The following is a 26,546-nucleotide window of genomic DNA, read 5'->3' on the forward strand; positions in this document are numbered from 1 at the left end:
GAGGTGTGCTGGGGGTTATAAAACAGAGGTTGAGTAAATAACATTTGCCTACTGTATATAACTACAATACAACTATGTAGAATTAAGGCCACTTACTCTATCCTGGTCCCAGATCTGTTTGTGCTGTGTTGCCAGCTCCTATGGTCAGTGCTTGGTGTGCCAACGACCATAGGAAAGACAGTTTTTATCTAACTTGTCAAGACAACACAAATAGATCTGGGACCAGGCTAAGTGGCTTTTACACCTAGTTATATTGTTGTTATATAAACAGGTACTGTACCAGGCTAACTTAAATGACCATTTCACCTGAAAATAACCTCAGAAGGTATATCTTCCTCATCAGAATGTACAGCGACGCTCCTCCATCAGACAGAGAGTAGAGGGAAGCAGCTCCATTAGACAGAGAGTAGAGGGAAGCAGGTCCATCAGGGAAGCAGCTCCATTAGACAGAGAGTAGAGGGAAGCAACTCCATTAGACAGAGAGTAGAGGGAAGCAGCTCCATTAGACAGTGTAGAGGGAAGCAGCTCCATTAGACAGAGAGTAGAGGGAAGCAGCTCCATTAGACAGAGTGTAGAGGGAGGCAGCTCCATCAGACAGTGTGTAGAGGGAAGCAGCTCCATTAGACAGAGAGTAGAGGGAAGCAGCTCCATCAGAAAGAGTGTAGAGGGAAGCAGCTCCATCAGACAGAGTGTAGAGGGAAGCAGCTCCATTAGACAGAGAGTAGAGGGAAGCAGCCCCATCAGGGAAGAGGCTCTAGTGTTTGTTCTGATCACGAAAACGATAGAGGATCATCAAACACAGTAAAATCCAACAGCTCTTTGTGCAGAGGCTCCAGGTACTCAAATACACTCTGCGTCCCCAATGGCACCCTATACCAAATACTAAGGAATATGGTGCCATTTGGGACAAGACACAGAGACATTATAAATTTGTCCATCTGTCTGCCCAAATATACAGTATATATGTGTCTCTCTATAGCAACGGGGGGGGGGCTGGATGAGGCAGTGAATGAATCTGGGGTCACGGAGGGCCTGATTCGTTCAGGATTTTTATATCTGTTTAAAGGCTTTTTTTACTGGGGTCGGTCACACAGAATACGTGTGTTTGATTCAGGATGGAGCAGCCTAGCTATATTTCAATGTATCAGACTTCTTTCAGTTTTAAATGAAGGAGAGATTTAAAAAAAAAAAAAAAACCCTCCCGAGTCACTGTGGCGAAGGTAAGGACAATGACCGTGTCTGAAATGGCACACCTGCTCCCTACATAGTGTTCTAGTTTTGACCAGAGCCCTTTGGGTACAATTTCAGACGAACTCATTGGCTCAGACGAGATCCGTCCGTGATTTAAAAAAAAAAAAAAAACCCACTGTACCCACCTCAGTCTCCACAACTGGGTCTCTTTCATACTGCCCATATTTATGCAAAGTGCTCCTCTGTGCTTTCGGAGAGGTGAAACAGCCCCTTTTTTTCCCCCATGAAAGCTTTGGTGTTATATTAAAAGGAAACGAAGTGTTGAAGATACTTGTGGTGGTTAAATATCAGGGCGACGTTCCTGGAATATCAATGTGTTTTCTGTCTCTCTCGGTCTCTCTCTCTCTCTCTCTGTCTCTCTCTCGGTCTCTCTCTCTCTCTCTCGGTCTCTGTCTCTCTCTCTCGCTGTAGGGGAGATGGATCAAAAACCTGCCATATGCTACACCAGTCTACATCGCAGGCTGTGCTCAGAACCTGCAGCAATATGCAATGGGTTTAAATCTCAGCATTACAGCATCCGTAAATCAAGATATTAGCTTTCGTCTGGAATACACAAAAATGAGTCTGTGTGTATTTTCACATTTGACAATCTTATAGCTTTGATACAGGACATGAGAGGAATGTGATTAACCGTGTGGCATTACTTTGTTTAAGTGATCTTTAAAGGCAGAATATTACAGAAAAAAAAGGGTTTTTAGTGGAGGCAGAAAAAGAGTCGTATGGGAAGAACAGTGGAAGAAAAATTAGTACTAAAATGTTCCAAAATGAAATGCTCGACTTGATCCAATGGTGTTTTTTAATGGCACACAATAGGATACATCCCAAAACGGCATTACTTTCCACCAGGTTCCATAGGGCTCTGGCCAGAAGAGGTGACCTTCGACCTTCTTAGGGAATACGCTGCCTATTTAGGATACAGACATATATAATCCACCCGAGTGAATAAAGAAACCTGACTGTCTCTAATGATACTGTATAAAAAGAAGACCAACAGACAAGACAATGAGCAGACACCATTGGTTGATTCAGTTTAATGACTTTTTTTTGGGGGGGGGGGGGGGGGGGGGGGGTAAATACAACATAACATCTTGTGCACCTGACAATGTTAAACACCCCCCCACCCAGTCGGGGGACGAGGTTAGACAACGCCTGAAAAGAAAACACAACCACAAAACCACAGCAGAGATGCCTGTGAAGGCAGACGAGACTGAGTCCCAAATTAAATGACACCCTATTCCCTTTATAGTGCACTACTTTTAACCCAAATGGCACCCTATTCCCTTTATAGTGCACTACAATTGTCCAAAATGGCACCCTATTCCCTATATAAGAATAGGGGTTAATTTGGGAGGTAACATTCAGTGAGCATGAACAATCTTGGCATTTTCCTAAATAGAAATAGTATTTTAGCCTTGGGAGTAACTAACAGTATGGACCTTTGCAGATAACGTTAAACAATATATATATATATATAATTATATAATATATATAATTTAAATCAAAAGCTCCATTTCTGTCAGGGTTAAAAGTGTCTAAAATACAGTATATAAGGGACCGACAAGAGGGGAAGTCGGGCAGGACGGACGATGGTTCAGAATAAGGATGGCCGGTTCCTGTCTTTGAGCAGGATCCAGTACTGTTATTTAGTCTCGCTACGGTCTCCTCTGCCACTCTAATTGTCATGTCCATTCCAGAAGCTTCCATAACTCAAAACACAGCGTATACCAGACGGGCTTTCAGCTGCCTGTATTCAGTACTCTTACTATGTGGCATTAGCTGCAAATGACTGACACACACACAACAAAACGTATATAAACAAGTAAAAATGCATAATCCCTAGCTGCTTTGATAGAAGACCTATCACACCACAAAGGTATCACAAACCCACTAAAGTCAGGATAGTCAACCAAATGATATATATATTATTCAAGACGGCTTATTTCAGTGTAAATACAATGCCAACAAAGAAATCAATAAATCAACAGCGACGAAACAAACGTGATCTGAATGCAGCGATCTGAATGCTGATTGGCTGACTGCCGTGGTATATCAGACCCCGTTTACCACGGGTATGACAATTTTTTTTAAATATTTTTTTTTAAATATTTGTTTTACTGCTCTAATTACGTTGGTAACCAGTTTATAATAGGAATAAGGTACCTCAGGGGGTTTGTGATATATGGCCAATATGCCACGGTTAAAGGCTGTGTCCAGGCACTCAGCGATGTGTCGTGCCTAAGAACAGCCCTTAGCCGTGGCATAATCGGCCATATACCACACCTCCTCGTGGCCTTATTGCTTAAATATATTGTGCACTACTTTTTACCAGAGCCCTATGAGTCCTGGTTAAAAGTAGTGCACTATATAGGGAATAGGGTGCTATTTGCGATGCAGCACTGGTAACTCTTTTTCCTGTCCTGTTTGTTTTAAATAGTACACACTCTTATAGTATACACTTTTAAATAGTACACACTCTTATAGTATACACTTTTAAATAGTACACACTCTTATAGTATACACTTTTAAATAGTACACACTCTCATAGTATACACTTTTAAATAGTACACACTCTCATAGTATACACTTTTAAATAGTACACACTCTTATAGTATACACTTTTAAATAGTACACACTCTTATAGTATACACTTTTAAATAGTATACACTCTTATAGTATACACTTTTAAATAGTACACACTCTTATAGTATACACTTTTAAATAGTACACACTCTTATAGTATACACTTTTAAATAGTATACACTCTTATAGTATACACTTTTAAATAGTATACACTCTTATAGTATACACTTTTAAATAGTACACACTCTCATAGTATACACTTTTAAATAGTACACACTCTTATAGTATACACTTTTAAATAGTACACACTCTTATAGTATACACTTTTAAATAGTACACACTCTTATAGTATACACTTTTAAATAGTATACACTCTTATAGTATACACTTTCGGGTGGCCAATTGCAAAACATGGTTGGCATTTAAATACTAAATCATAAGCGTTAAATTATACATCAAAAATTGCATGCGCATTGTATTTTTCTATAAATAGCACACCGATCTTAATACAATATATATGTAAAATTATATTAATACAAGCCTGTGCACGCTGGAATCAGTGGAGAAGGTAGTACTATTGCTAACTGCATTAGCATTACTGTACCACAAGTAATGCTTTATGTTAGCATGTTAGCATTACTGTAACTCAAGTAAATGCTTTATGTTAGCATTACTGTACCACAAGTAATGCTTTATGTTAGCATGTTAGCATTACTGTACCACAAGTAAATGCTTTATGTTAGCATTACTGTACCACAAGTAATACTTTATGTTAGCATGTTAGCATTACTGTACCACAAGTAATACTTTATGTTAGCATGTTAGCATTACTGTAACTCAAGCAATGCTTTATGTTAGCATTACTGTACCACAAGTAATGCTTTATGCTAGCATTACCGTACCACAAGTAATACTTTATGTTAGCATTTAGCATTACTGTACCACAAGTAATAATTTATGTTAGCATGTTAGCATTACTGTACCACAAGTAATACTTTATGTTAGCATTACCGTACCACAAGTAATGCTTTATGTTAGCATATTAGCATTACCATATCCCTGTACCACGGTTTCTTTTCAAGTGTTGTAGGTGTCATACCAAGGCTTGGCAAACTAGTGGTGGGTGGATGGACTCAAAATAAGAACGATATATACTGTTTAAATGGCAGAATTACGGGAACTTTCCCCCCCCAAAAAATGTCCAGGTTTTCCTGCATTATTCTTCTCTGATTCCTGAAATCTTCCAACCTGGGAACTTTGGGGAAAGTTAGTGGAATTCTGCAACCCTCATCCTGAGTTACATCATATTAGTTGAACAGATTCATTCAGCAAGGCCCCGACTCGGTTATAGTGGGAAACACCATGCTGCGTTACAGATGATGTTAATATGGTAATCTACTAACTATTGTGTATGGAAAAAACATAGGAACTCACAAAAGTTGTGATAAATGGGGAAGGGTGGGAGGGAAAGGGGGGAGGGGGCATTAGTGGCGTGTGGTTGGTTGACACTGAAAAAAAAAAAACGGACAGTGATTGGTTGATAACACTTGAGGTTGGCACCAGCTGGACGTCTGTTTCTGCTGGTAGCGAGCGTCAGTCGTAGCAGAGCTCTAATAACAGGACTCGGTATCGTCATTACCCAGGATCAGAGCTGTCCTGCAGGGGATGTACACCTGGTGGACAGAGACACAAGATAGGTAAAGGGGAGGGGGTGGAGAGGGAAGAAGAGAGAGGAGACATGTTCATAAGAAAGTCAACTGCAGGTTAAATATTCCTAAATCATCACGAGATGGCCCTGTAGGGTGCTTCTCAAATGGCACCCTATTCCCTACATACTGCACAGGGCTCTGGTCAACAGTAGTACACTACCAATAGGGCTCTGGTCAACAGTAGTACACTACCCATAGGGCTCTGGTCAACAGTAGTACACTACCCATAGGGCTCTGGTCAACAGTAGTACACTACTCATAGGGCTTTGGTCAACAGTAGTACACTACTCATAGGGCTCTGGTCAATAGTAGTACACTACTCATAGGGCTCTGGTCAATAGTAGTACACTACCCATAGGGCTCTGGTCAACAGTAGTCACACTGAACTGAATATATATCTACCCATTCTATTACCCTCTGAATATATATCTACCCATTCTATTACCCTCTGAATATATATCTACCCATTCTATTACCCTCTGAGAATATCTACCCATTCTATTACCCTCTGAATATATATCTACCCATTCTATTACCCTCTGAATATATATATACCCATTCTATTACCCTCTGAATATATATCTACCCATTCTATTACCCTCTGAATATATATCTACCCATTCTATTACCCTCTGAGAATATCTACCCATTCTATTACCCTCTGAATATATATCTACCCATTCTATTACCCTCTGAATATATATCTACCCATTCTATTACCCTCTGAATATATATCTACCCATTCTATTACCCTCTAAATATATATCTACCCATTCTATTACCCTCTGAGAATATCTACCCATTCTATTACCCTCTGAATATATATCTACCCATTCTATTACCCTCTGAGAATATCTACCCATTCTATTACCCTCTGAATATATATCTACCCATTCTATTACCCTCTGAGAATATCTACCCATTCTATTACCCTCTGTAGATATGAACTAGGCTAACTAGATATGAACTAGGCTAACTACAGTGCCTTGCGAAAGTATTCGGCCCCCTTGAACTTTGCGACCTTTTGCCACATTTCAGGCTTCAAACATAAAGATATAAAACTGTATTTTTTTGTGAAGAATCAACAACAAGTGGGACACAATCATGAAGTGGAACGACATTTATTGGATATTTCAAACTTTTTTAACAAATCAAAAACTGAAAAATTGAGCGTGCAAAATTATTCAGCCCCCTTAAGTTAATACTTTGTAGCGCCACCTTTTGCTGCGATTACAGCTGTAAGTCGCTTGGGGTATGTCTCTATCAGTTTTGCACATCGAGAGACTGAAATTTTTTCCCATTCCTCCTTGCAAAACAGCTCGAGCTCAGTGAGGTTGGATGGAGAGCATTTGTGAACAGCAGTTTTCAGTTCTTTCCACAGATTCTCGATTGGATTCAGGTCTGGACTTTGACTTGGCCATTCTAACACCTGGATATGTTTATTTTTGAACCATTCCATTGTAGATTTTGCTTTATGTTTTGGATCATTGTCTTGTTGGAAGACAAATCTCCGTCCCAGTCTCAGGTCTTTTGCAGACTCCATCCATCAGGTTTTCTTCCAGAATGGTCCTGTATTTGGCTCCATCCATCTTCCAAACAATTTTAACCATCTTCCCTGTCCCTGCTGAAGAAAAGCAGGCCCAAACCATGATGCTGCCACCACCATGTTTGACAGTGGGGATGGTGTGTTGCTTTTACGCCAAACATAACGTTTTGCATTGTTGCCAAAAAGTTTAATTTTGGTTTCATCTGACCAGAGCACCTTCTTCCACATGTTTGGTGTCTCCCAGGTGGCTTGTGGCAAACTTTAAACAACACTTTTTATGGATATCTTTAAGAAATGGCTTTCTTCTTGCCACTCTTCCATAAAGGCCAGATTTGTGCAATATACGACTGATTGTTGTCCTATGGACAGTCTCCCACCTCAGCTGTAGATCTCTGCAGTTCATCCAGAGTGATCATGGGCCTCTTGGCTGCATCTCTGATCAGTCTTCTCCTTGTATGAGCTGAAAGTTTAGAGGGACGGCCAGGTCTTGGTAGATTTGCAGTGGTCTGATACTCCTTCCATTTCAATATTATCGCTTGCACAGTGCTCCTTGGGATGTTTAAAGCTTGGGAAATCTTTTTGTATCCAAATCCGGCTTTAAACTTCTTCACAACAGTATCTAGGAACCTGCCTGGTGTGTTCCTTGTTCTTCATGATGCTCTCTGCGCTTTTGACGGACCTCTGAGACTATCACAGTGCAGGTGCATTTATACGGAGACTTGATTACACACAGGTGGATTCTATTTATCATCATTAGTCATTTAGGTCAACATTGGATCATTCAGAGATCCTCACTGAACTTCTGGAGAGAGTTTGCTGCACTGAAAGTAAAGGGGCTGAATAATTTTGCACGCCCAATTTTTCAGTTTTTGATTTGTTAAAAACGTTTGAAATATCCAATAAATGTCGTTCCACTTCATGATTGTGTCCCACTTGTTGTTGATTCTTCACAAAAAAATACAGTTTTATATCTTTATGTTTGAAGCCTGAAATGTGGCAAAAGGTCGCAACGTTCAAGGGGGCCGAATACTTTCGCAAGGCACTGTACCCAATCTATTACCCTCTGAATATATCTCTACCCATTCTATTACCCTCTGAATATATATCTACCCATTCTATTACCCTCTGAGAATATCTACCCATTCTATTACCCTCTGAGAATATCTACCCATTCTATTACCCTCTGAATATATACAGTGCCTTGCGAAAGTATTCGGCCCCCTTGAACTTTGCGACCTTTTGCCACATTTCAGGCTTCAAACATAAAGATATAAAACTGTATTTTTTTGTGAAGAATCAACAACAAGTGGGACACAATCATGAAGTGGAACGACATTTACTGGATATTTCAAACTTTTTAACAAATCAAAAACTGAAAAATTGGGCGTGCAAAATTATTCAGCCCCTTTACTTTCAGTGCAGCAAACTCTCTCCAGAAGTTCAGTGAGGATCTCTGAATGATCCAATGTTGACCTACATGACTAATGATGATAAATACAATCCACCTGTGTGTAATCAAGTCTCCGTATAAATGCACCTGCACTGTGATAGTCTCAGAGGTCCGTTAAAAGCGCAGAGAGCATCATGAAGAACAAGGAACACACCAGGCAGGTCCGAGATACTGTTGTGAAGAAGTTTAAAGCCGGATTTGGATACAAAAATATTTCCCAAGCTTTAAACATCCCAAGGAGCACTGTGCAAGCGATAATATTGAAATGGAAGGAGTATCAGACCACTGCAAATCTACCAAGACCTGGCCGTCCCTCTAAACTTTCAGCTCATACAAGGACAAGACTGATCAGAGATGCAGCCAAGAGGCCCATGATCACTCTGGATGAACTGCAGAGATCTACAGCTGAGGTGGGAGACTCTGTCCATAGGACAACAATCAGTCGTATATTGCACAAATCTGGCCTTTATGGAAGAGTGGCAAGAAGAAAGCCATTTCTTAAAGATATCCATAAAAAGTGTTGTTTAAAGTTTGCCACAAGCCACCTGGGAGACACACCAAACATGTGGAAGAAGGTGCTCTGGTCAGATGAAACCAAAATTGAACTTTTTGGCAACAATGCAAAACGTTATGTTTGGCGTAAAAGCAACACAGCTGAACACACCATCCCCACTGTCAAACATGGTGGTGGCAGCATCATGGTTTGGGCCTGCTTTTCTTCAGCAGGGACAGGGAAGATGGTTAAAATTGATGGGAAGATGGATGGAGCCAAATACAGGACCATTCTGGAAGAAAACCTGATGGAGTCTGCAAAAGACCTGAGACTGGGACGGAGATTTGTCTTCCAACAAGACAATGATCCAAAACATAAAGCAAAATCTACAATGGAATGGTTCAAAAATAAACATATCCAGGTGTTAGAATGGCCAAGTCAAAGTCCAGACCTGAATCCAATCGAGAATCTGTGGAAAGAACTGAAAACTGCTGTTCACAAATGCTCTCCATCCAACCTCACTGAGCTCGAGCTGTTTTGCAAGGAGGAATGGGAAAAAATTTCAGTCTCTCGATGTGCAAAACTGATAGAGACATACCCCAAGCGACTTACAGCTGTAATCGCAGCAAAAGGTGGCGCTACAGAGTATTAACTTAAGGGGGCTGAATAATTTTGCACGCCCAATTTTTCAGTTTTTGATTTGTTAAAAAAGTTTGAAATATCCTATAAATGTCGTTCCACTTCATGATTGTGTCCCACTTGTTGTTGATTCTTCACAAAAAAATACAGTTTTATATCTTTATGTTTGAAGCCTGAAATGTGGCAAAAGGTCGCAAAGTTCAAGGGGGCCGAATACTTTCGCAAGGCACTGTATCTACCCATTCTATTGCCCTCTAGGAATATCTACCTTTTCTATTGCCCTCTGAGAATATCTACCCTTTCTATTGCCCTCTGAGAATATCTACCCTTTCTATTGCCCTCGGAGAATATCTACCCATTCTATTGCCCTCAGAGAATATCTACCCTTTCTATTGCCCTCTGAGAATATCTACCCTTTCTATTGCCCTCTGAGAATATCTACCCTTTCTATTGCCCTCGGAGAATATCTACCCTTTCTATTGCCCTCGGAGAATATCTACCCTTTCTATTGCCCTCTGAGAATATCTACCCTTTCTATTGCCCTCTGAGAATATCTACCCTTTCTATTGCCCTCGGAGAATATCTACCCATTCTATTGCCCTCTGAGAATATCTACCCTTTCTATTGCCCTCTGAGAATATCTACCCTTTCTATTGCCCTCTGAGAATATCTACCCTTTCTATTGCCCTCTGAGAATATCTACCCTTTCTATTGCCCTCTGAGAATATCTACCCTTTCTATTGCCCTCTGAGAATATCTACCCATTCTATTACCCTCTAGGAATATCTACCCATTCTATTGCCCTCTGAGAATATCTACCCATTATATTGCCTTCTGAGAATATCTACCCATTCCGTTTTATTGCCCTCTGAGAATTACAGGTGCTAATGCTTGGTATGCAGCAGCTAGAGAAGCTGTCTAGTTGTTCAAGTTAAATATGCCTGTCCTTGTCTGAGTAAACATCACTGCACATTAAAAAGGGCTTTCTAAAAAGTAGACAAATAGAACGGCTGAATCATATGTCCCAGATAACCTCTTTATCCAACTTAAAACTCACAAGACATTGCCTTGCTCTAGCTGCAGTGTGTGGTGGGTGTGTAGTGGGTGGGTGTGTGGTGGGTGGGTGTGTGAGTGGGTGTGTAGTGGGTGTGTGGTGGGTGTGTAGTGGGTGGGTGTGTAGTGGGTGTGTGGTGGGTAGGTGTGTGGTGGGTGTGTAGTGGGTGGGTGTGTGAGTGGGTGTGTGGTGGGTGGGTGTGTGGTGGGTGTGTAGTGGGTGTGTGGTGGGTGTTTAGTGGGTGTGTGAGTGGGTGTGTGGTGGGTGGGTGTGTGGTGGGTGGTTGTGTGGTGGGTGTGTAGTGGGTGTGTGGTGGGTGTGTGGTGGGTGTGTTGTGGGAGGGTGTGTGGTGGGTGGGTGAGTGGGTGTGTGAGTGGGTGTGTGTGAGTGGGTGTGTGGTGGGTGGGTGTGTGGTGGGTGTGTGGTGGGTGGGTGTATGGTGGGTGGGTGTGTGAGTGGGTGTGTGGTGGGTGGTGGGTGGGTGTGTGGTGGGTGTGTAGTGGGTGGGTGTGTGGTGGGTGTGTAGTGGGTGTGTGGTGGGTGGGTGTGTGGTGGGTGTGTAGTGGGTGTGTTGGGTGTGTGGTGGGTGGGTGTGTGGTGGGTGTGTAGTGGGTGGGTGTTTGAGTGGGTGTGTGGTGGGTGTGTAGTGGGTGTGTGGTGGGTGGGTGTGTGGTGGGTGTGTAGTGGGTGTGTGGTGGGTGTTTAGTGGGTGTGTGAGTGGGTGTGTGTGGTGGGTGTGTGGTGGGTGGGTGTGTGGTGGGTGTGTAGTGGGTGTTTAGTGGGTGTGTGAGTGGGTGTGTGGTGGGTGGGTGCGTGGTGGGTGGTTGTGTGGTGGGTGTGTAGTGGGTGTGTGGTGGGTGTGTTGTGGGTGGGTGTGTGGTGGGTGTGTGAGTGGGTGTGTGTGAGCGGGTGTGTGAGTGGGTGTGTGTGAGTGGGTGTGTGAGTGGGTGTGTGGTGGGTGGGTGTGTGGTGGGTGGTTGTGTGGTGGGTGTGTGGTGGGTGGGTGTGTGGTGGGTGGGTGTATGGTGGGTGGGTGTGTGGTGGGTGTGTGAGTGGGTGTGTGTGAGTGGGTGTGTGGTGGGTGTGTGAGTGGGTGTGTGAGTGGGTGTGTGGTGGGTGTGTAGTGAGTGTGTAGTGGGTGTGTGAGTGAGTGGGTGTGTGGTGTGTGAGTGAGTGGGTGTGTGAGTGAGTGGGTGTGTGAGTGAGTGGGTGTGTGGTGGGTGGGTGTGTGAGCGGTGTGTAGTGGGTGTGTGAGTGGGTGTGTGGTGGGTGTGCGGTGGGTGTGCAGTGGGTGTGTGAGTGGGTGTGTGGTGGGTGTGTGAGTGTGTGGTGGGTTTGTGTGGGTGTGTGTGTGGTGGGTGTGTGAGTGGGTGTGTGGTGGGTGTGTAGTGGGTGTGTGGTGGGTGTGTAGTGGGTGTGTGAGTGAGTGGGTGTGTTAGTGGGTGTGTGGTGAGTGTGTGGTGGTTGTGTAGTGGTTGTGTGGTGGGTGTGTGGTGGTTGTGTGGTGGGTGTGTAGTGGTTGTGTGGTGGTTGTGCGGTGGGTGTGTGGTGGGTGTGAGGTGGGTGTGTAGTGGGTGTGTGGTGGGTGTGTAGTGGGTGTGTAGTGGGTGTGTGGTGGTTGTGTTGTGGGTGTGTAGTGGGTGTGTGCTGGGTGTGTGGTGGGTGTGTAGCGGGTGTGTAGTGGGTGTGTGGTGGGTGTGTGAGTGGGTGTGTGGTGGGTGTGTGGGTGGGTGTGTGGTGGGTGTGTGAGTGGGTGTGTGGTGGGTGTGTGGGTGGGTGTGTGGTGGGTGTGTGGGTGGGTGTGTAGTGGGTGTGTGAGTGGATCAACGATAAAGGTAAAGCTTTACCAGATGCAATTTCTAAACCACTCTCCAAAAGACATCCTCCATCCATTTACACAAAATCACAAGACAATCGTATTCAATTTGCACACATCGACAGAGAGACGAAAGTCGAATTCCATTTTCACAAAACCGAGGGTTCATGGAACTGCTGTAACTAAAACAGGCAGGCACACTTTAGCACTACAGTGCAGTGAATAACTCATACAACGTCACTGTCCCAAATGGCACCCTATTCCCGATATAGTGCCCTACTTGGGACCCTATTCCCGATATAGTGCCCTACTTGGGACCCTATTCCCTATATAGTGCCCTACTTGGGACCCTATAGTTCCCTACTTGGGACCCTATATTCCCTATATAGTGCCCTACTTGGGACCCTATTTCCTATATAGTACCCTACTTGGGACCCTATTCCCTATATAGTGCACTACTTGGCACCCTACTCCCTATATAGTGCACTACTTGGCACCCTATTCCTTATATAGTGCGCTGCTTTTCAACAGAACATTTTCTGGCCCTGGCCTAAAGTAGTGCATTATATAGGGAATAGGTTGCCATTTTGGGATGCACTAAAATCCCTTCAGAAGTATGTTCCCCAGACATAAACCATAGCATCCTCCTCCCAGAGCAGAAGTGACAGATTGAAACTGTGTGCAGAGCTGTAAGCAATTCAGTCACCCACTGAACTCCCCGAGCTGTCTCTCCGCATCTCACTCACACACACACGCACACTGTGCAGTGCTCTGCTCCCATGGTGTCAGCCCATCCTTCTGCATCATACTGTACACACCCCCAGCCCATCATTCTGCATCATACTGTACACACCCCCAGCCCATCCTCAGCATCATACTGTACACACCCCCAGCCCATCTGTCTGCATCATACTGTACACACCCCCAGCCCATCCTTCTGCATCATACTGTACACACCCCCAGCCCAACCTTCTGCATCATACTGTACACACTCCCAGCCCATCCTTCTGCATCATACTGTACACACCCCCAGCCCAACCTTCTGTATCATACTGTACACACCCCCAGCCCATCCTTCTGCATCATACTGTACACACCCCCAGCCCATCCTTCTGCATCATACTGTACACACCCCCAGCCCATCTGTCTGCATCATATTGTACACACCCCCAGCCCATCTGTCTGCATCATACTGTACACACCCCCAGCCCATCCTCAGCATCATACTGTACACACCCCCAGCCCATCCTTCAGCATCATACTGTACACACCCCCAGCCCATCTTTCAGCATCAGACTGTACACACCCCCAGCCCATCCTTCTGCATCATACTGTACACACCCCCAGCCCATCTGTCTGCATCATACTGTACACACCCCCAGCCCATCCTTCTGCATCATACTGTACACACCCCCAGCCCATCCTCAGCATCATACTGTACACACCCCCAGCCCATTCTTCTGCATCATACTGTACACACCCCCAGCCCGTGCTTCAGCATCATACTGTACACACCCCCAGCCCATCCTTCAGCATCATACTGTACACACCCCCAGCCCATCCTTCTGCATCATACTGTACACACCCCCAGCCCATCTGTCTGCATCATACTGTACACACCCCCAGCCCATCCTTCTGCATCATACTGTGCACACCCCCAGCCCATCCTCAGCATCATACTGTACACACCCCCAGCCCATCTGTCTGCATCATACTGTACACACCCCCAGCCCATCCTTCTGCATCATACTGTACACACCCCCAGCCCAACCTTCTGCATCATACTGTACACACCCCCAGCCCAACCTTCTGCATCATACTGTACACACCCCCAGCCCATCCTTCTGCATCATACTGTACACACCCCAGCCCATCCTTCTGCATCACACTGTACACACCCCCAGCCCATCCTTCTGCATCATACTGTACACACCCCCAGCCCATCCTTCTGTATCATACTGTACACACCCCCAGCCCATCCCCCAGCCCACCCATCACACACACACACACCCCAGCATCACACACACACCCCAGCACCACACACACACCCCAGCATCCCAGCCCATCCTCAGCATCACACACACCCCAGCATCACACACACACACCCCAGCATCACACACACACACCCCCAGCATCACACACACACACCCCCAGCATCACACACACACACCCCCAGCATCACACACACACCCCAGCATCACACACACACCCCATCATCACACATACCCCAGCAGCAAACACACCCCAATGTTTCACGCCCCGAGTAGTGCAGCAGTCTAAGGCACTGCATCTCAGTGCTCGAGGCGTCACTACAGACCCTGGTTCGATTCCAGGCTGTATCACATCCGGCCGTGATTGGTTGTCCCATAAGGGCAGCGTCGTCCGGGTTTGGCCGGTTTAGGCCGTCGTTGTAAATAAGAATTTGTTCTTAACCGTCTTGCCTAGTTAAATAAATAATAATAATTTTAAAAAAAAGATAATTAAAAACAAGTTAAATCGCACACACCCCAGCCCATCCTTCTGCATGAGTGGCGCTGAGTCTTACTGACTGGGGACTTTTTGCTTTGGCTACAGCTTGGCACCACGGAAGCAGAGCACAACACACACAACCCCATGCTGCTGAAACACAAACACATTACTCTCATGTCTAATGAAATAGTTACAGTGGGAGTCTCCACAGCTCCACTTAGCACAGAGAGACATCCCAAATGGCACCCTAAATCCCTATATTTAGTCCAATAGTTTTGACCAGGGCCCATAGGTAACTGCACTATATATAAGGGGGATTAGGTTGTTATTTGGGATGCGGATACAGAGGGGATCATAATGAATTACTGCACCTGTTTAGACAAAGACTACCACTGTGTCGAACCTGTGATCTGTCAACACATGATATCACACCAAAGACTAACGCTGTGTCTAACCTGGGATCTGTCAACACATGATATCACACCAAAGACTACCGCTGTGTCTAACCTGGGATCTGTCAACACATGATATCAGATCAAATGAACAACATTGGAGACATATTCAGAATCCATGTGAGAACAAAGAGAAACAGATTGTCCGTTAGTGTTAGGTCTGTAATCAGGGTTAGATAATCCCACACCGTTAGGTCTGTAATCAGGGTTAGATAATCCCACACCGTTAGGTCTGTAATCAGGGTTAGATAATCCCACACCGTTAGGTCTGTAATCGGGGTTATATAATCCCACACCGTTAGGTCTGTAATCAGGGTTAGATAATCCCACACCGTTAGGTCTGTAATCAGGGTTAGAGAATCCCACACTGTTAGGTCTGTAATCAGGGTTATATAATCCCACACCGTTAGGTCTGTAATCAGGGTTAGATAATCCCACACCGTTAGGTCTGTAATCAGGGTTAGATAATCCCACACCGTTAGGTCTGTAATCAGGGTTAGATAATGCCACATCGTTAGGTCTGTAATCAGGGTTATATAATCCCACACCGTTAGGTCTGTAATCAGGGTTAGATAATCCCACACCGTTAGGTCTGTAATCAGGGTTAGGGTTATATAATCCCACACCGTTAGGTCTGTAATCAGGGTTAGACAATCCCACACCGTTAGGTCTGTAATCAGGGTTAGATAATCCCACACCGTTAGGTCTGTAATCAGGGTTAGATAATGCCACACCGTTAGGTCTGTAATCAGGGTTAGGGTTATATAATCCCACACCGTTAGGTCTGTAATCAGGGTTATATAATCCCACACCGTTAGGTCTGTAATCAGGGTTAGATAATCCCACACCGTTAGGTCTGTAATCAGGGTTAGATAATCCCACACCGTTAGGTCTGTAATCAGGGTTAGACAATCCCACACCGTTAGGTCTGTAATCAGGGTTAGATAATCCCACACCGTTAGGTCTGTAATCAGGGTTAGATAATCCCAAACCGTTAGGTCTGTAATCAGGGTTAGGGTTATATAATCCCACACCGTTAGGTCTGTAATCAGGGTTATATAATCCCACACCGTTAGGTCTGTAATCAGGGTTAGATAATCCCACACCGTTAGGTCTGTAATCAGGGTTAGATAATCCCACACCGTTAGGTCTGTAATCAGGGTTAGGGTTATATAATCCCACACCGTTAGGTCTGTAATCAGGGTTAGATAATCCCACACCGTTAGGTCTGTAATCAGGGTTAGATAATCCCACACCGTTAGGTCTGTAATCAGGGTTAGGGTTATATAATCCCACACCGTTAGGTCTGTAAACAGGGTTAGATAATCCCTCAGGGTTAGACAATCCCACACCGTTAGGTCTGTAACCAGGGTTATATAATCCCACACCGTTAGGTCTGTAATCAGGGTTAGATAATCCCACACCGTTAGGTCTGTAATCAGGGTTAGATAATCCCACACCCAAATCAAATTTGATTTGTCCGTTAGGTCTGTAATCAGGGTTAGATAATCCCACACCCAAATCAAATTTGAATTGTCACATACACATGGTTAGCAGATGTTAATGTGAGTGTAGCGAAATGCTTGTTCCGACAATGCAGTAATAACCAACGAGTAATCTAACCTAACAATTCCAAAACTACTATCTTATACACACAAGTGTAAAGGGATAAAGAATATGTACATAAAGATATATGAATGAGTGATGGTACAGAACGGCATAGGCAAGATGCAGTAGATGGTATAGAGTACAGTATATACATATGAGATGAGTAATGTAGGGTATATAAACATAGAGTGGCATAGTTTAAAGTGCCTAGTGATACATTTTTACATACATTTCCATCAATATCCATTATTAAAGTGGCTGGGGTTGAGTCAGTACGTTGGCAGCAGCCACTCTAATGTTTGTGATGGCTGTTTAATATTCTGATGGCCTTAGAAGATGTTTTTCAGTCTCTCGGTCCCAGTTTTGATGCACTTGTACTGACCTCGCCTTCTGGATGATAGCGGGGTAAACAGGCAGTGGCTCGGGTGGTTGTTGTCCTTGATGATCTTTATGGCCTTCCTGTGACATCGGGTGGTGTAGGTGTCCTGGAGGGCAGGTAGTTTGCCCCCGGTGATGCGTTGTGCAGACCTCACTACCCTCTGGAGAGCCTTGCGGTTGTGGGCGGAGCAGTTGCCGTACCAGGCGGTGATACAGCCCGACAGGATGCTCTCGATTGTGCATCTGTAGAAGTTTGTGAGTGTTTTTGGTGACAAGCTGAATTTCTTCAGCCTCCTGAGGTTGAAGAGGCGCTGCTGCTCCTTCTTCACGATGCTGTCTGTGTGGGTGGACCAATTCAGTTTGTCCGTGATGTATACGCAGAGGAACTTAAAACTTACTACCCTCTCCACTACTGTCCCGTCGGTGTAGATAGGGGGGTTCTCCCTCTGCTGTTTCCTGAAGTCCGCAATCATCTCCTTAGTTTTGTTGACGTTGAGTGTGAGGTTGTTTTCCTGACACCACACTCCGAGGGCCCTCACCTCCTCCCTGTAGGCCGTCTCGCCGTTGTTGGTAATCAAGCCTACCACTGTAGTGTCGTCCGGGACCATGTTCCGCATTGCGTCCAACAACAACCTTGACGAATACGCTGATTCGGTGAGCGAGTTCATTAGAAAGTGTATCGGCGATGCTATACCCACAGCAACGATTAAAACATTCCCAAACCAGAAACCGTGGATTGATGGCAGCATTCGGGTGAAACTGAAAGCGTGAACCACTGCTTTTAACCAGGGCAAGGTGACCGGAAACATGACCGAATACAAACAGTGCAGCTATTCCCTCCGCCAGGCAATCAAACAAGCTAAGCGTCAGTATAGAGACAAAGTAGAGTCGCAATTCAACGGCTCAGACACAAGAGGTATGTGGCAGGGTCTACAGTCAATCACATATTACAAAAAGAAAACCAGCCCCGTCGCGGACCAAGATGTCTTGCTCCCAGACAGACTAAATAACTTTTTTTTTTGAGGACAATACAGTGCCACTGACACGGCCCGCTGCCATAACCTGCGGGCTCTCTTTCACTGCAGCCGACGTGAGCAAAACATTTAAACGTGTTAACCCTCGCAAGGCTGCAGGCCCAGACGGCATCCCCAGCCGCGTCCTCAGAGCATGCGCAGACCATCTGGCTGGTGTGTTTACGGACATATTCAATCAATCCTTGTCTGCTGTTCCCACATGCTTCAAGAGGGCCACCATTGTTCCTGTTCCCAAGAAAGCTAAGGTAACTGAGCTAAACGACTACCGCCCCGTAGCACTCACTTCCGTCATCATGAAGTGCTTTGAGAGACTAGTCAAGGACCATATCACCTCCACCCTACCTGACACCTGACACCCTAGACCCACTCCAATTTGCTTACCACCCCAATAGGTCCACAGATGACGCAATCGCAACCACACTGCCCTAACTCATCTGGACAAGAGGAATACCTATGTGAGAATGCTGTTCATCGACTACAGCTCAGCATTTAACACCATAGTACCCTCCAAACTCGTCATCAAGCTTGAGACCCTGGGTCTCGACCCCGCTCTATGCAACTGGGTACTGGACTCCCTGTCGGGTCGCCCCACAGGTGGTGAGGGTAGGTAACAACATCTCCACCCCTCAACACTGGGGCCCCACAAGGGTGCGTTCTGAGCCCTCTCCTGTACTCCCTGTTCATGGTTCCTGAACATGGTTCCTTAGGACTGTAAATCAGGGAAAAGGATCATTCCAGTTTCTTTTTTAAACCCCCTCTGGCAGGCGTACCTTAGAAAGAGAGCTGTGACTATGATTGTGCATCAAAACTGGCACCCTATTCCTTACATAGGCCACACCTTTTGACAAGAGTCCTACATGTATGGGCCCAAAGCCCCTTTCCTGGTCAAAAGTAGTGCACTACAGTGTTTACAGAAAAGTTAAGGTTAGTGGATAGTGGAATATATCCTATATTCTATTGGACTGTATGAGTTAGGGTTAGTGGAATATATCCTATATTCTATTGGACTGTATGAGTTAGGGTTAGTGGAATATATCCTATATTCTATTGGACTGTATGAGTTAGGGTTAGTGGAATATATCCTATATTCTATTGGACTGTATGAGTTAGGGTTAGTGGAATATAACCTATATTCTATGGGACTGTATGAGTTAGGGTTAGTGGAATATAACCTATATTCTATTGGACTGTATGAGTTAGGGTTAGTGGAATATATCCTATATTCTATGGGACTGTATGAGTTAGGGTTAGTGGATAGTGGAATATATCCTATATTCTATTGGACTGTATGAGTTAGGGTTAGTGGAATATATCCTATATTCTATTGGACTGTATGAGTTAGGGTTAGTGGAATATATCCTATATTCTATTGGACTGTATGAGTTAGGGTTAGTGGAATATAACCTATATTCTATTGGACTGTATGAGTTAGGGTTAGTGGAATATATCCTATATTCTATTGGACTGTATGAGTTAGGTGGATAGTGGAATATATCCTATATTCTATTGGACTGTATGAGTTAGGGTTAGTGGAATATATCCTATATTATATTGGACTGTATGAGTTAGGGTTAGTGGAATATATCCTATATTCTATGGGACTGTATGAGTTAGGGTTAGTGGAATATATCCTATATTCTATTGGACTGTATGAGTTAGGGATAGTGGATATTGGAATATAACCTATATTCTATTGGACTGTATGAGTTAGTGGATAGTGGAATATATCCTATATTCTATTGGACTGTATGAGTTAGGGTTAGTGGAATATATCCTATATTCTATTGGACTGTATGAGTTAGGGTTAGTGGATAGTGGAATATATCCTATATTCTATGGGACTGTATGAGTTAGGGTTAGTGGAATATATCCTATATTCTATTGGACTGTATGAGTTAGGGTTAGTGGAATATATCCTATATTCTATTGGACTGTATGAGTTAGGGTTAGTGGATAGTGGAATATATCCTATATTCTATGGGACTGTATGAGTTAGGGTTAGTGGAATATATCCTATATCCTATTGGACTGTATGAGTTAGTGGATAGTGGAATATATCCTATATTATATTGGACTGTATGAGTTAGGGTTAGTGGAATATATCCTATATTATATTGGACTGTATGAGTTAGGGTTAGTGGAATATATCCTATATCCTATTGGACTGTATGAGTTAGGGTTAGTGGAATATATCCTATATCCTATTGGACTGTATGAGTTAGTGGATAGTGGAATATATCCTATAGATGTAGTAAAGAGGTCAATGGAATGCAGATTGTGGGGGTTAAGTTAGGGTTAGTTAGGGAGGGTTAGTTAGGGTTAGGATTAGTCAATGGAATGCAGATTGTGGGGGTTAAATTAGGGTTAGTTAGGGAGGGTTAGTTAGGGTTAGGATTAGTCAATGGAATGCAGATTGTGGGGGTTAAGTTAGGGTTAGTTAGGGAGGGTTAGTTAGGGTTAGGATTAGTCAATGGAATGCAGATTGTGGGGGTTAAGTTAGGGTTAGTTAGGGAGGGTTAGTTAGGGTTAGGATTAGTCAATGGAATGCAGATTGTGGGGGTTAAGTTAGGGTTAGTTAGGGAGGGTTAGTTAGGGTTAGGATTAGTCAATGGAATGCAGATTGTGGGGGTTAAGTTAGGGTTAGTTAGGGAGGGTTAGTTAGGGTTAGGATTAGTCAATGGAATGCAGATTGTGGGGGTTAAATTAGGGTTAGTTAGGGAGGGTTAGTTAGGGTTAGGATTAGTCAATGGAATGCAGATTGTGGGGGTTAAGTTAGGGTTAGTTAGGGAGGGTTAGTTAGGGTTAGGATTAGTCAATGGAATGCAGATTGTGGGGGTTAAGTTAGGGTTAGTTAGGGAGGGTTAGTTAGGGTTAGGATTAGTCAATGGAATGCAGATTGTGGGGGATAGAAGGATTGGATTCAACAAATCTGATCTAACAAAGGGGATATTCATCATATCTGTCATGATTAATGTATTGTAACAGGCCCAGGGGCATAGTGGTGCTGCTGGTGTGCAGATAGCTGCCCTCCCTCTCCTTTTTCAATTTGACAATACACAGAGCTGGTAAAACTGTTTCTAGAAAACATATCTAAATAAATTATATTTAATTACAATAAATTCCATAAAAAAATGATAGATTGACAAACCAAATAATTACACAACATTTACAAAAGTATATGCACACCCGCTCTTTCAGCCACACCCGTTGCTGACAGGTGTATAAAATCGAACACACAGCCATGCAATCTCCATAGACACACATTGGCAGTAGAATGGCCCCTACTGATGAGCTCAGTGACTTTTAACGTGGCACCGTCATAGGATGCCACCTTTCCAACAAGTCAGTTTGTCAAATGTCTGCCCTGCTAGATGCCCCCGGTCAACTGTAAGTGCTTTTACTGTGAAGTGGAAACGTCTAGGAGCAACAACGGCTCAGCCGCTTAGTGGTAGGCCACACAAGTTCACAGAACGGGACTGTGGAGTGCTGAAGAGCGTAAAAATCATCTGTCCTCAGTTGCAACCCTCACTACCGAGTTCCAAACTGCCTCTGGAAGCAACATCAGCACAATAATTGCTCGTCATGGGTTTCCATGGCCGAGCAGCCGAACACAAGACTAAGATCACCATGTGCAAAGCATTGGCTGGAGCAGTGGAAATCTGTTTTCTGGAGTGATGAATCACACTTCACTATCTGGCAGTCCGACGGATTAATCTGGGTTTGGCGGATGCCAATAGTAGACTACCCGCCCAAATGCATAGGGCCAACTGTAAAGTTTGGTGGAGAAGGAATAATGGTCTGGGTCTGTTTTTCATGTTTCAGGCTAGGCCCATTAGTTCCAGTGAAGAGGAATCTTAACGGTACAGCATACAATGACATTCTAGATGATTATGTGCTTCCAACTTTGTGGCAACAGTTTGGGGAAGGCTCTTTCCTGTTTCAGCATGACAAAGCCCCCGTGCCCAAAGTGAAGTTCATACAGAAATGATTTGACGAGATCGATGTGGAGGAACTTGACTGGCCTGCACAAAGTCCTGACCTCAACCCCATCAAACACCTTTTGGATGATTTGGAAATCCGACTGCGAGCCAGGCCTCCGACTGCGAGCCGCTAATGCTCTTGTGGCTGAATGGAAGCAAGTCCCAGCAACAATGTTCCAACATCTAGTGGAAAGCCTTCCCAGAAGAGTGGAGGCTGTTATAGCAGCAATGTTCCAACATCTAGTGGAAAGCCTTCCCAGAAGAGTGGAGGCTGTTATAGCAGCAATGTTCCAACATCTAGTGGAAAGCCTTCCCAGAAGAGTGGACGCTGTTATTGCAGCAATGGAGGGGACCAACTCTATATTAATGCCCATGATTTTGAAATGAGATGTTCACCGAGCAGGAGTTCACATACTTTTGGTCATGTAGTGTATATATAGCAGCCTAGAGGTAGGTAAATATAGTGTGTATATAGCAGCCTAGATGTAGGTAAATGTAGTGTGTATATATAGCAGCCTAGATGTAGGTAAATGTAGTGTGTATATATAGCAGCCTAGAGGTAGGTAAATATAGTGTGTATATATAGCAGCCTAGATGTAGGTAAATGTAGTGTGTATATATAGCAGCCTAGAGGTAGGTAAATATAGTGTGTATATAGCAGCCTAGAAGCCAGATGTGGAGGTCCTGGGCTGCTGTTTTGAGGCCGGTTGGACATACCACCAAATTCTTTAAAACGATGTTGGAGGCAGCTTATGGTAGAATGAACATTACATTATCTGGCAAAAGCTCTGGTGGACATTCCTGCAGTTAGCATGCCAATTGCACGATCCCTCAAAACTTGAGACATCGGTGGCATTTAGAGTGACTTTTTATTGCCCCGCAGCACAAGGTGCACCTGTGTAATGATCGTGCTGTTTAATCAGGTTCTAGATATGCCACACCTGTCAGGTGGATGGATTATCTTGGCAAAGAAGAAATGTTCACTAACAGGGATGTAAACAAATTTGTGCACAAAATATGAGAGAAATAAGCTTTTTTTTGTGCGTATTTCAGCTCACTTCAATTATAATTTAGTATTTTTACTTACGTACTTTACACCAAATTAAAACTGCATTGTTGGTTAAGGGCTTGTAAGTAAGCATTTCCCGGTAAAGTCTACTACACCTGTTGTCTTCAGGATAGTTCACCTCCGTCACTGTTATTCTGTAATAGGGTATATTGTAACCAACCACGTGTTCAAGCTAATCAAATCTAAGTTTATTTATGACACAAGGTAGTGTAAGTTACACAATGTACTAATCACAACTAAAGCTCTCCTCGCAAACAGTGCAATGATATTACGTTTTTATGGAAATTGTATTTACATTAGGCTATAGGCCTACAACAATAGCTACTGTATACCACGTAGTCAGAGGTTTATTAGGCTTTTAGAGGTTTTACAAGCAGATCCTTAGAACTATAATTTATCTTCTCCTTCAGAGAACCGCCTGATCCTGGAACTGCCCTATCAACAACACAAGTTGGTTCAGCTTCTTTAATTAACATCACTGCCTGATCCTGGAACTGCCCTATCAACACCACAAAGTTGGTTCAACTTCTTTAATTAACATCACTGCCTGATCCTGGAACTGCCCTATCAACACCACAAAGTTGGTTCAACTTCTTTAATTAACATCACTGCCTGATCCTGGAACTGCCCTATCAACACCACAAGTTGGTTCAACTTCTTTAATTAACATCACTGCCTGATCCTGGAACTGCCCTATCAACACCACAAGTTGGTTCAACTTCTTTAATTAACATCACTGCCTGATCCTGGAACTGCCCTATCAACACCACAAAGTTGGTTCAACTTCTTTAATTAACATCACTGCCTGATCCTGGAACTGCCCTATCAACACCACAAAAGGGTCTCTCCAATCATTTAGGCCTAAAAACAGTCAGACTCATCACTTAATATTATTATTATTATTATTATTATTATAATAAATGGAAGATAATCACTTCTCACAATCGGGGCTCGTTTAAGTAATGTTACATTAAAGAATCAATGTCTGGCAAGAGCTCATAATGATTCATTTGCATTTCAAATTACAGAATACCATAGAAGGGGCTTTAACCCTACTGTTACACCAATAACACCTCCTTTCCTTTAACCCTACTGTTACACCAATAACACCTCCTTTCTAATGAGCTTTTAGGATGGTTAGCTGTTACACCAATAACACCTCCTTTCTAATGAGCTTTTAGGATGGTTAGCTGTTACACCAATAACACCTCCTTTCTAATGAGCTTTTAGGATGGTTAGCTGTTACACCAATAACACCTCCTTTCCAATGAGCTTTTAGGATGGTTAGCTGTTACACCAATAACACCTCCTTTCCAATGAGCTTTTAGGATGGTTAGCTGTTACACCAATAACACCTCCTTTCCAATGAGCTTTTAGGATGGTTAGCTGTTACACCAATAACACCTCCTTTCCAATGAGCTTTTAGGATGGTTAACTGATGCTGAATAACACCTCCTTTCCAATGAGCTTTTAGGATGGTTAGCTGTTACACCAATAACACCTCCTTTCCAATGAGCTTTTAGGATGGTTAGCTGATGCTGAATAACACCTCCTTTCCAATGAGCTTTTAGGATGGTTAGCTGATGCTGAATAACACCTCATTTCCAATGAGCTTTTAGGATGGTTAACTGTTACACCAATAACACCTCCTTTCCAATGAGCTTTTAGGATGGTTAGCTGATGCTGAATAACACCTCATTTCCAATGAGCTTTTAGGATGGTTAACTGTTACACCAATAACACCTCCTTTCCAATGAGCTTTTAGGATGGTTAGCTGATGCTGAATAACACCTCCTTTCCAATGAGCTTTTAGGATGGTTAGCTGATGCTGAATAACACCTCCTTTCCAATGAGCTTTTAGGATGGTTAACTGTTACACCAATAACACCTCCTTTCCAATGAGCTTTTAGGATGGTTAGCTGTTACACCAATAACACCTCCTTTCCAATGAGCTTTTAGGATGGTTAGCTGTTACACCAATAACACCTCCTTTCCAATGAGCTTTTAGGATGGTTAGCTGTTACACCAATAACACCTCCTTTCCAATGAGCTTTTAGGATGGTTAACTGATGCTGAATAACACCTCCTTTCCAATGAGCTTTTAGGATGGTTAGCTGTTACACCAATAACACCTCCTTTCCAATGAGCTTTTAGGATGGTTAGCTGTTACACCAATAACACCTCCTTTCCAATGAGCTTTTAGGATGGTTAACTGATGCTGAATAACACCTCCTTTCTAATGAGCTTTTAGGATGGTTAGCTGTTACACCAATAACACCTCCTTTCCAATGAGCTTTTAGGATGGTTAACTGATGCTGAATAACACCTCCTTTCTAATGAGCTTTTAGGATGGTTAGCTAATGCTGAATAACACCTCCTTTCTAATGAGCTTTTAGGATGGTTAGCTGATGCTGAATAACACCTCCTTTCCAATGAGCTTTTAGAATGGTTAACTGATGCTGAATAACACCTCCTTTCCAATGAGCTTTTAGGATGGTTAGCTGATGCTGAAAAACACCTTTCTAATGAACTTTTAGGATGGTTAGCTAATGCTGAATAACACCTCCTTTCCAATGAGCTTTTAGGATGGTTAGCTGATGCTGAATAACACCTCCTTTCCAATGAGCTTTTAGGATGGTTAGCTGATGCTGAATAACACCTCCTTTCCAATGAGCTTTTAGAATGGTTAGCTGATGCTGAATAACACCTCCTTTCCAATGAGCTTTTAGGATGGTTAGCTGATGCTGAATAACACCTCCTTTCCAATGAGCTTTTAGGATGGTTAGCTGATGCTGAATAACACCTCCTTTCTAATGAGCTTTTAGGATGGTTAGCTGATGCTGAATAACACCTCCTTTCTAATGAGCTTTTAGGATGGTTAGCTGATGCTGAATAACACCTCCTTTCCAATGAGCTTTTAGGATGGTTAGCTGATGCTGAATAACACCTCCTTTCCAATGAGCTTTTAGGATGGTTAGCTGATGCTGAATAACACCTCCTTTCTAATGAGCTTTTAGG

The 26,546-nt window shown here is 43.5% G+C and overlaps 1 protein-coding gene across 1 annotated transcript in view; it reads right to left on the reverse strand.

The window, feature by feature from the left end:
• Positions 1-4,420: 4,420 nt before the first annotated feature.
• The window catches only part of LOC139385592 (glucan (1,4-alpha-), branching enzyme 1b), a 353,162-nt gene continuing 331,036 nt past the window's right edge, over positions 4,421-26,546 (reverse strand). Inside the window, exon 16 of the mRNA XM_071130792.1 lies at positions 4,421-5,504. Within this exon, the coding sequence (XP_070986893.1) occupies positions 5,442-5,504 (63 nt within the window). The 3' untranslated portion in view covers positions 4,421-5,441. The remainder of the gene's footprint in view (positions 5,505-26,546) is intronic.

The sequence above is a fragment of the Oncorhynchus clarkii genome, chromosome 27 (assembly GCF_045791955.1).
Source record: "Oncorhynchus clarkii lewisi isolate Uvic-CL-2024 chromosome 27, UVic_Ocla_1.0, whole genome shotgun sequence".
In the NCBI taxonomy this organism is placed as follows: Eukaryota; Metazoa; Chordata; class Actinopteri; order Salmoniformes; family Salmonidae; genus Oncorhynchus; species Oncorhynchus clarkii.